At 42.3% G+C, this 16,246-nt stretch overlaps 1 protein-coding gene across 2 annotated transcripts in view; it reads right to left on the bottom strand.

The window, feature by feature from the left end:
* SATB2 (SATB homeobox 2) overlaps nucleotides 1-16,246 on the bottom strand; it is a 345,958-nt gene that overhangs the window by 77,457 nt on the left and 252,255 nt on the right. For both annotated transcript variants that reach the window (XM_029606039.1, XM_029606040.1), the window contains one exon: nucleotides 15,999-16,154. In XM_029606039.1, the coding sequence (XP_029461899.1) occupies nucleotides 15,999-16,154 (156 nt within the window). The remainder of the gene's footprint in view (nucleotides 1-15,998; nucleotides 16,155-16,246) is intronic.

Below are 16,246 nucleotides of genomic sequence, written 5' to 3'. Positions count from 1 at the left end.
GGGAAGAAAGCTTTAGGGACTCCAAGTAAATGAGTCCTTAAAAGCCACAACCTTTGCATCACAGTAGCATCAAGGCCATTTCCTTCCAGTCTGCTACCCCTTTCCAAACTACCTCCCCACAAGCAGCAAAGCTGAACAAATATAACGAAGAATACCAAAGTCTATGTTTTTAAAAGAATTATAAATGAATCTGTCTCAGACAATCAGGGATACTTTTGAAAAGTTTCCAAGGCCCTCACAAGGTCCCTGAGCAGATTTCACACACTTGCCTTTAAACAGCTAATTAGGAATGCTCCAGTCAGCCCAACCGGGAAAGGAGGGCTTTCATGAATAACACATTTACTACCGTTATTTTCACCCATGGGGGAAAATGGGGTCAGTAACAGGTAGACTGTTGCTGGTTTAAGAGAGGTGACACTCTCTCATTCCCATTCACAAACCGGAGGGGAACCTTACCCCAACTTTCTTAGAGAAGCATACAAATCTCCGAAAACCACACCAAAGCCTGGAGGTTCTTCTGCCGCTGCATGCCCCTTTGTGGAAGTGTGGATTTAGCCAGCTAATGCTCTTCTCTTGTTTCTTTGTGGTGCCTAACATTTATTCCAAGCAGTATCTAATAATAAACTCTCCAAGAATGCATCATAACCTGATCAAGGAAGCTGAACTGGACAGAAGGCTAACTGCTTTGGAAGCTTCTTGAAAAGGGCTCAGAAAAAAAATGTCTAGATGAAGTCAACTAGACTGTAGAAGCTCGATGCTGAACACTTTGCCACCGAGCCGCTGGTCAATCATTTCATGCCATACACCTGATTTCTCCATACTGGTTACATTTTTATTTTATTTGACATGGATAAATGGCCTGGTGGTTATAAAAACAGGCCGAGAATCAGGAAAGCCAGGGGTCTAACCCTACATCTCTAATTAATGCTCCTTGTAACCTTGGACAAGTCCCTTCGCCCTCTGTTACTTCATGTACAAACCTAGTGCCTGATTTACTAGGCTTTTTTTTAACCAGAGATACAGAATGGGGGAAAAAAAGCTTTACTAAATCAGATCCTTAGATTGAGGGCCCTACTGTACCTTAATGTGACTCGTCCTGTGCTCAGGTTTGGAAAGACAAGTAATTAAATCCAAATTTGTACCCTGATGAAGAAACTATATTATTCAAGCAAACCACTTTTGCCATTTGGTTTGTATCACCAGATCCTCTGGCATTCACTGCTTGTATGTTGGTGCTGAAATTCTAAGCAGATTTTTGCTCCAAGGACATTTACTAAACTAATGCCCCAAAAGAGCTGCAATCATCTGTTATTTTTTACTGAAGAAGAAATAAATTGTAGTCACCGATTTCAGCATGCCTCTCCCTTTCTCCAGTCCCCAAAAAAGTATGGTCATGATGACATCCCTGCTCAATCTAGGCAGCAGCAAGGAAATCCTACTTAAGATAAACTAAGAATCCTCTCGTGTATGACAGTGTTTGTCCAACTGAGTGGGGCTTTTCCTTGAATTTTGAGCATGAGCATTTCCATTTAATAAAAAAAAAAAAAGACCATAAATCCTTATGCTCAATTACTATGTCATCTGACAGAACTTTGCATAACATAACATTAACTGCAAAAAAAAAAAAAAAAAAGTATTGAATAGAGGCTTATAAAACACATTGAGAAACTTGGAATCAGCCAACAGTTATCAAAAATAATCTTCTTGGGAGGGTTTATTTAAAAGACATGATTTTACAATTTAACTACAAAGTAGATAATTACCCAAAACAATTTTTTTAGCCATATGATGCACTGTCACCTAATAAGACAAAGAGCCATCATGGTAACCAGTCTGTCAAAACTTGTTTGATGTGATTATGAAGTCAAGAATGGTACAATTCCGGTCATATCAAGTGAATCGTACCTGCCCATGTTATTTTAAATGGGAGGTGGTAATAACAGATGCATGCACAACTGTCACTGCATAAAGCATGACATTCATTGTGAGAGACAAAAGTGCCCAGATTGATCACAGGTTTGCTCCAGGTTTATCACTGCAAATATCCTGGTATTTTCAGAAGAAAACTGCTGAGGTAAACTTGCAGTCTGTTGTGCACAGGAGCAATACCCTGCTAAGTCTGCCCCTCTGCTAATGAGGCTGCAACAAATGTACTGTTGCAAAACAACACACTACAGGGGCCACTGGTGCATTAATGCAGCACTATTACTGAAGCAGGTGGAAGCAGAGCATGCATATCATATCCACGATCAAGCAACTATCTTCCTCCTTCCTTCTCATCCTTTTGAGAGACTTTGGACATTATTGTGGTCAACAGAAATGGTGATTTGCTAGCTACCCACATTAAGAAGCTGATGGACTAAAGAGAAATAAACCTCACTGATGGCTGTGTGCGCTAAATTGGAGGTTAGTGTATGTGATTGCGATACTGCGCACAGCTATCTCTGCTGAGTTTCTCTCTTGGCAAAGAGTAAAGTTTTTGCACTGAATTTGGTGCATATGACATTTTATTCAAGCACATAGTTAATGAGCTGCTGTGATACAAATTCATGCCAAGAGCTCATTAACTAAGGAGTCGATCCCTCCAGATAAGGGGGGTGGCCAAAGCAGAAGGGAGAAGGCCAGTGAGTGCAATTTAAAGGGTGGCCAGCCCACGGTTCATCGTAGTAGCATGACACTATTGAGCATTTATGAATCAAAATTCAGCAGGTGAGGGCATGGTCACCCCTGGGTATTTAGGAATATGTTTAGTAAGTGATGTTGGTATTCTAATTATTGTGTACAGCTAACCTATGCTGTGGCCACATCCATCCAATAAAAGATTCTTGTTTGCCAATAACCATGTGGCAGAGTGGAATATGACAAAAGCAACAAGAATGAGGGGATAGAGTAGGTCAAGTGGGGTGGTTGGTGGGGATGACTAAAATGGGCGAGAGGAAGCGGTTGCTCCTGAGGTGGTTGAGTGCATGATACAAAACTGTGCGCAAAATTGGCTTCGCAAGCCAGATTTTGCAAAATTTAATACACACTTTAGTACCTAGCCCTCTAAATGTGCAATTTGCTTGCTCTTCGGTCTATTGATTGAATGACAAGAACTCCCAAGCAATTCTGTGCCAGACTTTTGACCTATACATTTTGCTAAAATTCCACTAACACCAACCACTTGACAATGACAGACCCTGATATTTATGTGAGAAGAAGTAGTCAGGGCAGATTTGCAAAATCAATTGTACAGTTTCTCTGTCTGCTGCATGTCAAGCACATATGCCATTTATTACACAGTGGAAAACTATTAAATGCACACTGGTTCTGCCAAGTGGCATTAGGCTTTTATAACAGCTTCAGTCATTTCATAGTTCCAGTTCTCATTATATTTTGCCCTATGCTACATGAGATTTTTTGCGTGCGTGTGTAAAACAGTTTAAGAAGGCTGCATGACATTTCACTGTTATGTATCTTGCATTTAACTTTTCTGAGGTACTCTCGTAACCATGGATCTCACTGATAAAGAGGCAAAGTAGGAGGGAGACCCATACAGAATGAGAAAGATAATATCAACAGATACTTACATTTTTGCAGATAAGAAAAAAATAATTTGGTACCACAGCAATATGGACTCTTCTCTTTACTCTGCTTTGGAAAGATATTTAAATTTGTTCCCATGCTCTAATTTGTAAATAGTTTATATAGTAATATAGTATATAATGCCAGACAAAGAACCAAACGGTTCATCCAGTTTGCCTAGCAAGTTGTTAAGGGTAGTAACTACCATTCTGTGCAGTTATTCCTATGCAGAAATAATACACCTAAAGTTAAACTGTTAATATCAAACAAAGGTTCCACTAATACATGTTCATTAAATACACAGGTTTCAAAATGAACTCAATTTGTCAACCCAGCATCAGACAATTCTAATAGTACTTTTATAGCACAATCTACCGTCTCTTGCCAAGAAACAGGCTGCAGTGTCAGACACCAGCACTATATATTCATTCATTTGCTGGTTCAGAAAATGTCACCAATTCCTTAAATAACTGTAATCCTATCTGAAACTCTTATCTCAAAAAATCTGTCCACAGCAATCCAACAGTTCCATCAGCTGTGCTCAAACCCCTGTTGTGTTTGAGCAATGTGTTTTTTGCTGCGTCTCCTTCTTTTGATGCATTACTCCTAAAGTTATCACAGGTTATCATGCTTCTTCACGTCCATCTTCGAGCCACTAGGGAAGCACTGCGTTTATCCCATGCCCTTTTGAATTCCATTACCATTCTTGTCTTCACCACCTCTTCTGGCTGGGCTTTCTATGCATCTGCTACTCGTTCTGTGAAGAAAGATTTCCTGACATTGTTCCTGAGTCTACCCAGTTGGAGTTTCACATCATGACCCTTCCTTTCTACTGGAAGAGGTTTGATTCTTGTGCATCATTTATACCATTCAGGTATCTAAAAGTTTGTATCACATCTCTCCTGTCTCTCCTCTCCTCCAGGGTAAACATTTAGATTCTCCAGTTTCATCTCTTATGTCTTTTGGTGCAGACCCTACACCATGCTGGCTGCTTTCTCTAGACTGCTTCTATCCCGTCTCTATCTTTTTTGAGATACGGTCCCCAGAACTGAACATAGTACTCTAGGTGACATCATGGGCATCGTCACTTCTTTTTTTACTGTTGGGTATGCCTCTCTCTCTCTGTGCAGCCCAGCCAGCATCCCTCTGCCTTTAGCCATTGCGTTGTCACATTGCTTCGCTACCTTTAGATCCTCAGATACTATCACCCCAAGGTCTTTCTCCTGATCTGTGCACATCAGTCTCTGAATCTCTCCCTCTTTGGATTACTGCCCCCCAAATGCATGACTTTGCACTTCTTAGCCCTGAATGCTAGCTGCCAAACATTTAAGCACTCCTCAAGTTTTCTTAGATCACTTCTCATTCCCTCTACTCCTTCAGGGGTGTTGCAGATTTTAGTGTCATTTGCAAAAAGAAAATTTACCTTCTAACCCCTCCGCAATATCGTTTATAAAGATATTGAACAGAACCGGTCCCAGATCCTCGAGGTACTTCACTTATCACTCTTCTTTCTTCAGAGTAGGTTCCATTAATCTTTGGCGTAACATTTAACAACATATGGGGGAGATACATTTCTGAAAGCCATTTACATACATAAATAGCAATAAAGCAGCAAAAACTGGTTGTCTGAAATCCACCTCAATCCACCTAAAAGAATGCAGAAACCAGGGCAGGGGTGGGAGATGCAGGAGTGGAAAAGGAAGATCTTCCTCTGAACAAGTCCACATCATTCTGTACACTGATTCCTATAACTTGTAGAACATTTAACACCACACTTTACTTTCTAATAAAAATTCTTTCAGACCAACATTTCAGTCAACCAGTTTTCCAAGTCTGGATTGAGCAGATGCATTTAACCACTACAGACAAAGATGTAGATGCACACAGAACTGCCACTTTGCAGCCACTGCATTAGCCAGTGCAATACAATGCAAAACACAGGCCTCAATCTGAATATCCCATGCCAAGGTCTACCCCTTTGGCTGTGGTGATTGAACATGGTGGTTAATCTAAGTGTGACACCTAACAACTGAACGCATGATACACATGTACTGGGTTTTGGAGGGTGATGCAGTCTATGGCCCCAGTCAAAAACTTATCGCTGCGATCTTGTGCTAGATAGAAGTTTATGGAAAAGAAATCAGAGGGTAGGGAGAAAGTTAAGTAATTAGGTCTAAAAGCTCAAGTCACCACAACCTGATTGAGCTGAGAGACCAAAACAGCAGAAGGAAACTGTGGGGCCAAAGTGCAATAATTACTAAAAAAAACAAACAAACCCCAAAACAGAATTGGAAAGGTGTTCAACTTGGAGTGTACAGCATTTCCAAAGGTGTTCTTTAAACTGAGCACAAATTTTCAACTCCATGAAGTTAGCAAGTAGCACATTTAAAAATAATCGGATAATTTCTTTTCCACTCAACGCACAATTAAGCTCTGGAATTTGTTTCCAGAGGATGTGGTTAATGCAGTTAGTGTAGCTGGGTTTAAAAAAGATTTGGAGAAATTCTTGGAGAAGTCCATTAGCTGCTATTAATCAAGTTGACTTAGGGAATAGCCACTGCTATTACTGGCATCAGTAGCATGGGATCTACTTAGTGTTTGGGTACTTGCCAGGTAATTGTAGCCTGGATTGGCTACTGTTGGAAACAGGATGCTGGGCTTGATGGACCCTTGGTCTGACCCAGTATGGCAATTTCTTATGTTCTTGGACAAAATTAATAGATGGATGATGAAATGCTAACAGATATTAGGGAAGCTAACAAATTTGGCAGCACAGTATTAATGGGAGATTTAAATTACCTAGGAACACTGGTGCAAGTAGAGAGATACAGTTCCATTCGATCAGTAAACCATATTTTTATTATTGTGAACATTCATAATACATTCACTGTGGCAACTCCGTTAGTGTAACAGCAAGAAGCTTAAAGTCCCCCGACACGGTCCCGTGTTTCGCGGTGGCTGCATCGGGAGGGACCAGATGATATTCAAAATCTGAAATAAAATGTGAGTAATCAAGAACGGAACAAACGGCTGCCATATGTATATCATAGTAGTAGTTCACATACCTTATACAAGACCATCAGGAGCGCGAGCGCCCGCTGATTTCAACTCATATTTAAAGCACTCAAAATGGCGCGAAAGAACAAACTCTCGCGAGATGCTGGGAATGACAGAAGAACACCTGTGATCATATTAACATATTAGACAGAATTGCTAATAAAACAGATACCACTCAATGTCCTTATTAAGACCGTGGGGGGAAACTGAGTTGAGGATAAAGATCCATCGCTGCTCCCTCCGGCCTAGCATACAGGTGAAATCTCCTCCCCGCGGGGACGGCGAGACCACCTCCAATACCTGGAAGGAGAGGTCAGCGATGGAGTGTCCGGCATGTATCCAATGAGCCACTAAAGGTTCATCAATCCTAGATAATCTGATATTAGAACAGTGTTCTATAATTCGTGTCTTAATCATGCGTGAGGTTTTCCCCACATAGACCAATGAGCAAGGGCATGTAATCACGTAAATTACTCCTTTTGTGCAACAATCTGACTGGGAATGTAGATTGAACACACGTCCTGACCCAGGGTGTTTGAAAACTGTAAATGTCTCAGTGTGGCTGCACATCGTGCATCGGCCACAGGGGCTGTGTTGGCCCCTAGTCCGAAGTAAGTTTTGTACAGGCGCCAGCGATGTGTGCACAAGCCGGTCTCTCAAATTTGTAGCTCTTTTAAAGGTCGCCTTTGCTCCACACGGGAGGAATTTCTCTCTCAGTCCCGATGCATGTTCACCAGGTTTGTTGAAAGGGGCTACCCAACACGAATTGTGAAAAGAGCTTTTAAACGTGCGTTATACACGCACCGGGACTGGTTGTTCAGCTCTTCCACACAGTGTGATGATGTATGCTTTAACTGTATTCTCCCTTTCTCTACCATAGGAAGGTCTATTGTGAACATGATTAAACGCCATTGGTCAGCCCTGTCCCTCACTGATTTAATGCATGGTCCCCTACGTTTCACCTTTAAAAGAGCTACAAATTTGAGAGACCGGCTTGTGCACACATCGCTGGCGCCTGTACAAAACTTACTTCGGACTAGGGGCCAACACAGCCCCTGTGGCCGATGCACGATGTGCAGCCACACTGAGACATTTACAGTTTTCAAACACCCTGGGTCAGGACGTGTGTTCAATCTACATTCCCAGTCAGATTGTTGCACAAAAGGAGTAATTTACGTGATTACATGCCCTTGCTCATTGGTCTATGTGGGGAAAACCTCACGCATGATTAAGACACGAATTATAGAACACTGTTCTAATATCAGATTATCTAGGATTGATGAACCTTTAGTGGCTCATTGGATACATGCCGGACACTCCATCGCTGACCTCTCCTTCCAGGTATTGGAGGTGGTCTCGCCGTCCCCGCGGGGAGGAGATTTCGCCTGTATGCTAGGCCGGAGGGAGCAGCGATGGATCTTTATCCTCAACTCAGTTTCCCCCCACGGTCTTAATAAGGACATTGAGTGGTATCTGTTTTATTAGCAATTCTGTCTAATATGTTAATATGATCACAGGTGTTCTTCTGTCATTCCCAGCATCTCGCGAGAGTTTGTTCTTTCGCGCCATTTTGAGTGCTTTAAATATGAGTTGAAATCAGCGGGCGCTCGCGCTCCTGATGGTCTTGTATAAGGTATGTGAACTACTACTATGATATACATATGGCAGCCGTTTGTTCCGTTCTTGATTACTCACATTTTATTTCAGATTTTGAATATCATCTGGTCCCTCCCGATGCAGCCACCGCGAAACACGGGACCGTGTCGGGGGACTTTAAGCTTCTTGCTGTTACACTAACGGAGTTGCCACAGTGAATGTATTATGAATGTTCACAATAATAAAAATATGGTTTACTGATCGAATGGAACTGTATCTCTCTACTTGCACCAGTGTTCCTATGTACTTGCTTATGTGCAAGGTTTGCTTCTGCTCAATATTAGATTTAAATTACCCCAATATTGACTGGGTAAATATTACATCAGGACATACTAGGGAGGTAGAGTTTCTAGATGAAATAAATGACTGCTTCATGGAGCAGTTGCTCTGGGAACTGATGAGAAGGGGAGCCATTTTAAACCTGACTCTCAGTGGAACACAGGATTTGGTGCAAGAGGTAATGGGTAGTGAAGTCACTTGGCAACAGACAGCATAATGCGAACAAATTTGATTTAATGACCTGAGGTGGCACATTAATTAAATCTACTGTTCTAGCATTTAACTTTCAAAAAGAGAGACTTTGAGAAAATGAAAAAATAATAAGAAAAACATTAAAAGGTGCAGCTACAAATGTTAAGAATTTATATCAGATATGGCCATTGTTTAAAAATACCATCTTGGAAACCCAGACCAGATGTATTCCATGCATTAAATAAGGCCAAGTAATAGCTGGCATGGTTAAAAGGTGAGATGAAAACTGGAAAAATGATCCATATGAAGAAAATTGGAAAAAGAATGAGCATTGGCAAATTAGATGTTAAACACTGATAAGGCAGACAAAAAGAGAATTTGAAAAGGATTTGACCAAAGATGCAAACTCATAAGAAAAGCTTTTTAAAATATATATGAAGCAGGAAGTATGTGAGGGAGTCAGCTGGCGATAATTCGGAACGGAAACAAATTATAGTGAATTTAGAAGATGTAATAGGGCAAACTGACAAATTAAAGAGTATTAGATTGCCTGGACCAGATGGTTAACACCCCAGAGTTCTGAAATAACTAAAAAATGAAATTGCAAATCTATTAATAGAAATTTGCAAGCTATCTCTAAAATCATCTATTGTACCAGAAGATTGGAGAGTGGCCAATGTAAGGCTGATCTTTAAAAAGGGCTCAAGGGTGATCTGGGAAACTACAGACTGGTTAGTCTGACTTCAGTGCAGGGAAAAATTGAAGAAACTATTCTAAAGAATAAAATCACAGAACATATAGAAAGATATGGTTTAATGGGCCACAGCCAGCATGAATTTACACATGGGAAGTCTTACCTCACCAATCTGCTACATTTTTGAAGGGTGCAATAAACATGTGGATAATGTTGAGCTGGAGGGTATAGTGTATTTGGATTTTTCAGAAGGCATTTGTCAATGTCCCCCATGAGAGACACCTGAGACAGGACTGAAGGCAATGTCTTATTGTGAATTGCAAACTGGTTAAAAGATAGGAAACAGAGTAGGAATAAATGGTCAGTTTTTTTAGTGGAGAAAGGTAAACAGGGGGATTCCTCAGGGATCTGAACTGGAACTGGTGTGTTTTTTAAATATTTATAAATGATCTGGAAAAGGGAATGACGAGCGAGGTGATCAAATTTTGCAGGACAAGACAAAATGATTACGAATTTTTTAAGCACAAGCAGATTGTAAGAAATTGCAGGAGGATCTTAAGAGATTGGGCATCTAAATGGCAGATGAAATTTAATGTGGACATGTGCAAAGTGATGCACAATAGATACAATTAACCCACACTGTAGTTATATGATAAGTTCCATATTAGAAGTTACCACTCAGGAAAAGGATCTGGGCATCGTCATGGACAATACTTTGAAATCCTTGGCTCAGTGTGTGGTGGCAGTCAAAAAAGCAAGCAGAATGTTAGAAATTATTAGCAAAAGAATGGAGAATAAAACAGAGAATGTCCTAATAACTCTATATTGCTCCATGGTGAGACTGCACCTAGAGTACAGTGTGCAATTCTGGTTGTTATATACTAAAAAGAGAAATAGTTGAATTGAAAAAGATATACAGAAGGGCAACAAAAATGATAAAGGGAATGGAATGACTCCCCTATGAGGAAAGGCTAAAGAGGTTAGGGCTGTTCAGTTTGGAGAAGAGACCGCTGAGGGGGGATATGATAAAGGTCTATAAAATCAAGAGTGGAATAGAATGGGTAAATGTGAACCAGTTATTTATTCTTTCAAAAAATACAAAGCTAGGGCACACTTCATGGAGTTAGTAAATAGCACTTCTAAAACAAATTGGAGAAAATTATTTTTCACTCAATGCTCAATTAAGCTCTGGAATTCATTGCTGAAGAATATGGTAACGGCAGTTAGCTGGGTTTAAAAAATGTTTGAAGAAGCTCCTGGTGTTACGCGTGCCGCCTGCGGCAGCCCCACAGCACAGCCCTCTCACCTTTTCAGACGGACTCCAGCTCCTGACTTCTCTTCACTGGCAGCAGTGGGCCGCCAGCTCCGACCTCGGGTTCCCTCCAGTGCCTCCAGCCCTGCCACGCTACCCAGTGTTGCTAGCCAAGATGTCCCTGCTCGTCGGGCCTCTTCGCGTGGCCTGCGGAGAGACGCTGCCATCAGCGCCGCGTCCCTTCGTAGGCGTGGCGCTGATGGCGGCGTCTCTCCGCGATGGAGTTAATAAACACGTGGATAAAGGAGAACCGGTAGATGTAGTATACTTGGATTTTCAGAAGGCATTTGACAAAGTTCCTCATGAGAGGCTTCTAGGAAAAGTAAAAAGTCATGGGATAGGTGGCAATGTCCTTTCGTGGATTGCAAACTGGCTAAAAGACAGGAAACAGAGTAGGATTAAATGGACAATTTTCTCAGTGGAAGGGAGTGGACAGTGGAGTGCCTCAGGGATCTGTATTGGGACCCTTACTTTTCAATATATTTATAAATGATCTGGAAAGAAATACGACGAGTGAGATAATCAAATTTGCAGATGACACAAAATTGTTCAGAGTAGTTAAATCACAGGCAGATTGTGATAAATTGCAGGAAGACCTTGTGAGACTGGAAAATTGGGCATCCAAATGGCAGATGAAATTTAATGTGGATAAGTGCAAGGTGATGCATATAAGGAAAAATAACCCATGCTATAATTACAGTGTAGGGTTCCATATTAGGCGCTACAACCCAAGAAAGAGATCTAGGTGTCATAGTGGATAACACATTGAAATTGTCGGTTCAGTGTGCTGCGGCAGTCAAAAAAGCAAACAGAATTTTGGGAATTATTAGAAAGGGAATGGTGAATAAAACGGAAAATGTCATAATGCCTCTGTATCGCTCCATGGTGAGACCGCACCTTGAATACTGTGTACAATTCTGGTCGCCGCATCTCAAAAAAGATATAATTGCGATGGAGAAGGTACAGAGAAGGGCTACCAAAATGATAAGCGGAATGGAACAGCTCCCCTATGAGTAAAGACTAAAGAGGTTAGGACTTTTCAGCTTGGAGAAGAGATGGCTGAGGGGGGATATGATAGAGATGTTTAAAATTATGAGAGGTCTAGAACGGGTAGATGTGAATCGGTTATTTACTCTTTCGGATAGTAGAAAGACTAGGGGGCACTCCATGAAGTTAGCATGGGGCACATTTAAAACTAATCGGAAAAAGTTCTTTTTTACTCACCGCACAATTAAACTCTGGAATTTGTTGCCAGAGGATGTGGTTAGTGCAGTTAGTATAGCGGTGTTTAAAAAAGGATTGGATAAGTTCTTGGAGGAGAAGTCCATTACCTGCTATTAAGTTCACTTAGAGAATAGCCATTGCCATTAGCAATGGTAACTGAAATAGACTTAGTTTTTGGGTACTTGCCAGGTTCTTATGGCCTGGATTGGCCACTGTTGGAAACAGGATGCTGGGCTTGATGGACCCTTGGTCTGACCCAGTATGGCATTTTCTTATGTTCTTATGTTCTTACTAGTTCTTTTAAAGGGCCCGCGGCAGGAACCTGGCCATGGACCCGGATGCTGACGTCAGACTCCTCAGCATATAAAAGCTCAGGCCTCGCCCCATAGCATTCTCTTTGCAACTGGTCTCTTCGTACTCCTTGTACTCATTGCTGATCCGAGAATTGTCTCTTCGTTGTGTTCCTGTTTCCTATGGTTCCCGGTTCCTGTTCTCCTTGTTCATGTTTCATCTATGTGTTGGACTGACTCTTTAGATTTGACCACCGCTATGCCTGACTACTCTTCAGCCTCTCTCCAGCCCCGGACCTTCGCTACGCCTGACTACTCTTCAACTTCTCTCCAGCCCTGGACCTCCACTATACCTGACTACTCTTCAGCTTCTCTCCAGCCCCGGACCTCCACTACGCCCGACTACTCTTCAGCTTCTCTCCAGCCCTGGACCTTCACTACGCCTTACTACTCCTGCCTTCTCCGTGTCCTGACCATTGCCTTGATTGACTACGCCTGCCTTCTCCATGCCCTGACCCTTGATTTGAACAACTACGCTACAGACTTTCCTGTGTCCAGAGTTCTTCGTTGCTTGCCACAAATTCCATTTGCTGCCGGCTCTGATCCTCGCTTGTCAGTGAAGCATCCCCTGGCCTATCCTCTGGACGTATGACTTGCAAGGCTTAAGCCTTCTTTTTCTTGAGAGCCTCCAGTTACTTATTGTTCCTTTGGTGCCTGAGTTCTAGTACCGAATCCTGTCCAGGATAAGACTATGCCATCTACCGGCTGCTGTCTCTGGGCTGAATCACCTTCCAACTTTAGCTAACCTCGAGGCCCACCTAAGTCCTGCCGGCCCCGGCACCCAAAGGCTCAACCAGTGGGGAATGAAGGCTGGTATAAGTGAAGCTCCAGCGGCCTCTAGCTTCAGGCTACTCCACCTGCTGACTGTGGGGACCTGTAGGTCCTTGCCTAGAGGTTGCATCAACCCCAACTCAGCCCAAGGGTCCACCTCCAACGCAACACCTGGAGGAGAAGTCCATAAACTGTTATTAATTAGGTAACTTTGGGAAACACCATGCTGCAATAGCAGCATGAGATCTATCTACTGTTTGGGATCCTGCGTTGGATTGGCCACTGTTGGAAACAGGACATTGGGCTTGATGAATCCTCAGACCAACCCAGTATGGAAATCTATATTCTTATGTAACATAACTGGATACAAATTCAGTTGAATATACCCAGCTAAAGTCAAAGTTACTTGGATAAAGTTATCTGGATAACTTTAGGACAGCCCTCTGGTACGTCCTGACTTACCCAGTTAGCACTGAATTTTGGCGCTAACTGAATAAAATTAAACCCCACACTCAATGCCCTATCACTGCCTCTTTTTTATCCAGCTAAATTTTGTGCAGGTAATTGGTTATCTGGACAAAATTTAAACAGGGGTGAAATTTTTGAAACCAAAGATTTATCCAGGTAACTCCCATAGTTACCTGAACAAATCTTTTGAAGATGGAGTTCTGTTTGGCCAAACAGGATATAATGGTGTTAAGTTTCAATTTGGCATTTTAACACACCCGCATAAACACTTAAACCACAAAAGTGTAACAACCTAGCAAAAAAAAAAACCCAGCATACATAGTCTAAATGGAGACACAAACATTTACATAACAAAATTGCTGAATGTGGTTATAGGGCAGTATTTACTTCATCTTCATTTTGTGACCACTCAACAGGAGATAGAAGGTTTCTAGACCAGTATTTCCCAACCAGGGTTCCAGGGCACACTGCTGTGCCTTCAGACCTCATCAGATGTGCCACGGAAAAATCACCACTGCCTGATGCTCTGATCAGACCAGCACCTGGGCTCTGTTCTCAGAACCTCACGGCAACAAGAGACAGGAGCGGTGGCTCTTAAATGTGTAGGTACTCCTTTCTGAGAACCTATATAGCCATGCGTGCTTCCTCTTCCTAGCTAGTCAGCATGATCCCCACTGTGGTAATTAATGGGCAACATGCAGGGCATGGTTAGCTGGGCCTCGCTTTGTGCAGCACATATGCTTCACACAGCACCTCCTTTTATTCCCCCCTTCCTCAGCCACCTCCTTTTCAGTCTTTCCAGTATGTCTTACACCCAGGCTGAGAGAGACGGAGCACTGGATTTGACTCACTCTTGAGTATTGGAAGCAGCAGTGAAGGAGGTGTGGCAACCAAGGTAACTGTCAGGCCGATACCCCTTATTCACGCGTCGAAAAAGTGCGTCCAATCTCCCCGAAATTAATAGCGCTGGCATGTTGATGGCCCTATTAGTTATTCCCACGTGATTCACCAAGCCGCACATTTTACTTTCAGAAATTAGCGCCTACCCAAAGGTAGGCATTAATTTCTGCCGGCACTGGGAAAGTGCACAGAAAAGCCGTAAAAATTGCTTTTCTGTGCACCCTCCGACTTAATATCATGGCGATATTAAATCGGAGGTCCCAAAAGTTAAAAATAATTTAAAAAAAAAATTTAAAATCGGCCCGCGGCTCGCAGGTTGAAAACTGCTGGCGTCCGGTTTCCAAACCCGTGGCTGTCAGTGGGTTTGAAAACTGATGCCGGCAAAATTGAGCATCGGCTGACAAACCCGCTGACAGCCGCCGCTCCTGTCAAAAAAAGAGGCGCTAGGGATGCGCTAGTGTCCCTAGCGCCTCTTTTTACCGCGGGCCCTAATTTGAATAATTTTATTTACTGAATCGTGCGCACAGGACGCTCTCCTGCGATTTTTACTGAATTGGCCTGTGAGCTGGATGCCCGCACCACACCAACTTCTCCCTTCGCTTGCATTTGCATATGAAGGAAAAAGGTCCATTGTGGTGGGTTCATGTATGTTTCTGTCCCCTCTTTCCCTTTGTTCTAAAATTTAGAAGAGAGACTGGTGGAGCTTCCATTGCATCTCTTGCTCTTCTTTTGGCCACAAACGTCATCTTCATATCCGCAATGCCTATTTGGAAGAGTCTGGCACGCTCACAAAATTTGTTAGTGTAAGTGTGCCATGAGTTTGAAAAGGTTGGGAAACACTGTTCTAGACATCCTATAAGGGACAGGAAGAAAATGTTTGATGAGGCAAGGTAAGAGAGACCTTTCACCATCAGACAGAGAAGACTGCAATTCTCATTAAATCTCATCCCTTAACACATAGCTTGCTATATTTTCAGTCAAATAAAAATTTAAATTGTCTTTGATGACTCCTGCCTGGGAAAAACTAAACTGAAATGTGCAATGCTAGAACCAGCCATCAACAAGGAAACCTTTCAGCACTTCTAGGCATCCCCCAACTCGGTGGACGGATGCCGATTCACGAAGGACGGTGTCATTGCCAATTTGTGTGCCATCAACACTGTATTTACTTGAAGCATAAATGCAGAGAAATATACTGCACATACACACAGACTCGTACGCACAATAAAGTGCGAAATGTAACATACGCCCAGTGATGCGCTGCCAATGTCTTATCAAGTGGCTTACATCAGCTCTGCCCGTTTATTTAACAAGAGGCTCCGCAAAAGCACATGTAATTTTTTATGTTAAAAAAAAAAAGTTTATAAATGAGATTTTTCATCCTATGTTGAAAGTAAAAGGAAAACCCTGTACAATCCATGCCTAATGTGACATTTCCCAGAGATTATTATTACAGGCACAGATGTATTTTTATTGGTGGGAGGAGAAGGGTTTAAACTCAGTCATGGAATTACTCTTTTAAACCACTCACCTGACTTTTGTTGGCAGCCACTTTGGCAAAAAGGGCTTGAGACACCTTGGCCCTTTTCATCTCCTGTTGGATCTCATCATAAATGGCAGCTGTGATGTTGACGTTGGCGCCTTCCGCCTTAATGGGGAGGTCTGCTGTCGGTGTCGAGGTTTTGGCCTACCGAGAGACCATGAAAATAATAATTAAAAAAGTGCTGCTTTCAGCCCAGCCATCTGTGCAGAAATTATCAAAGGACTTCAGTCAGCTGA

Source organism: Rhinatrema bivittatum, chromosome 6, assembly GCF_901001135.1.
Source record: "Rhinatrema bivittatum chromosome 6, aRhiBiv1.1, whole genome shotgun sequence".
Taxonomy (NCBI): Eukaryota; Metazoa; Chordata; class Amphibia; order Gymnophiona; family Rhinatrematidae; genus Rhinatrema; species Rhinatrema bivittatum.
This window is presented reverse-complemented; position numbering and strand designations above follow the sequence as displayed.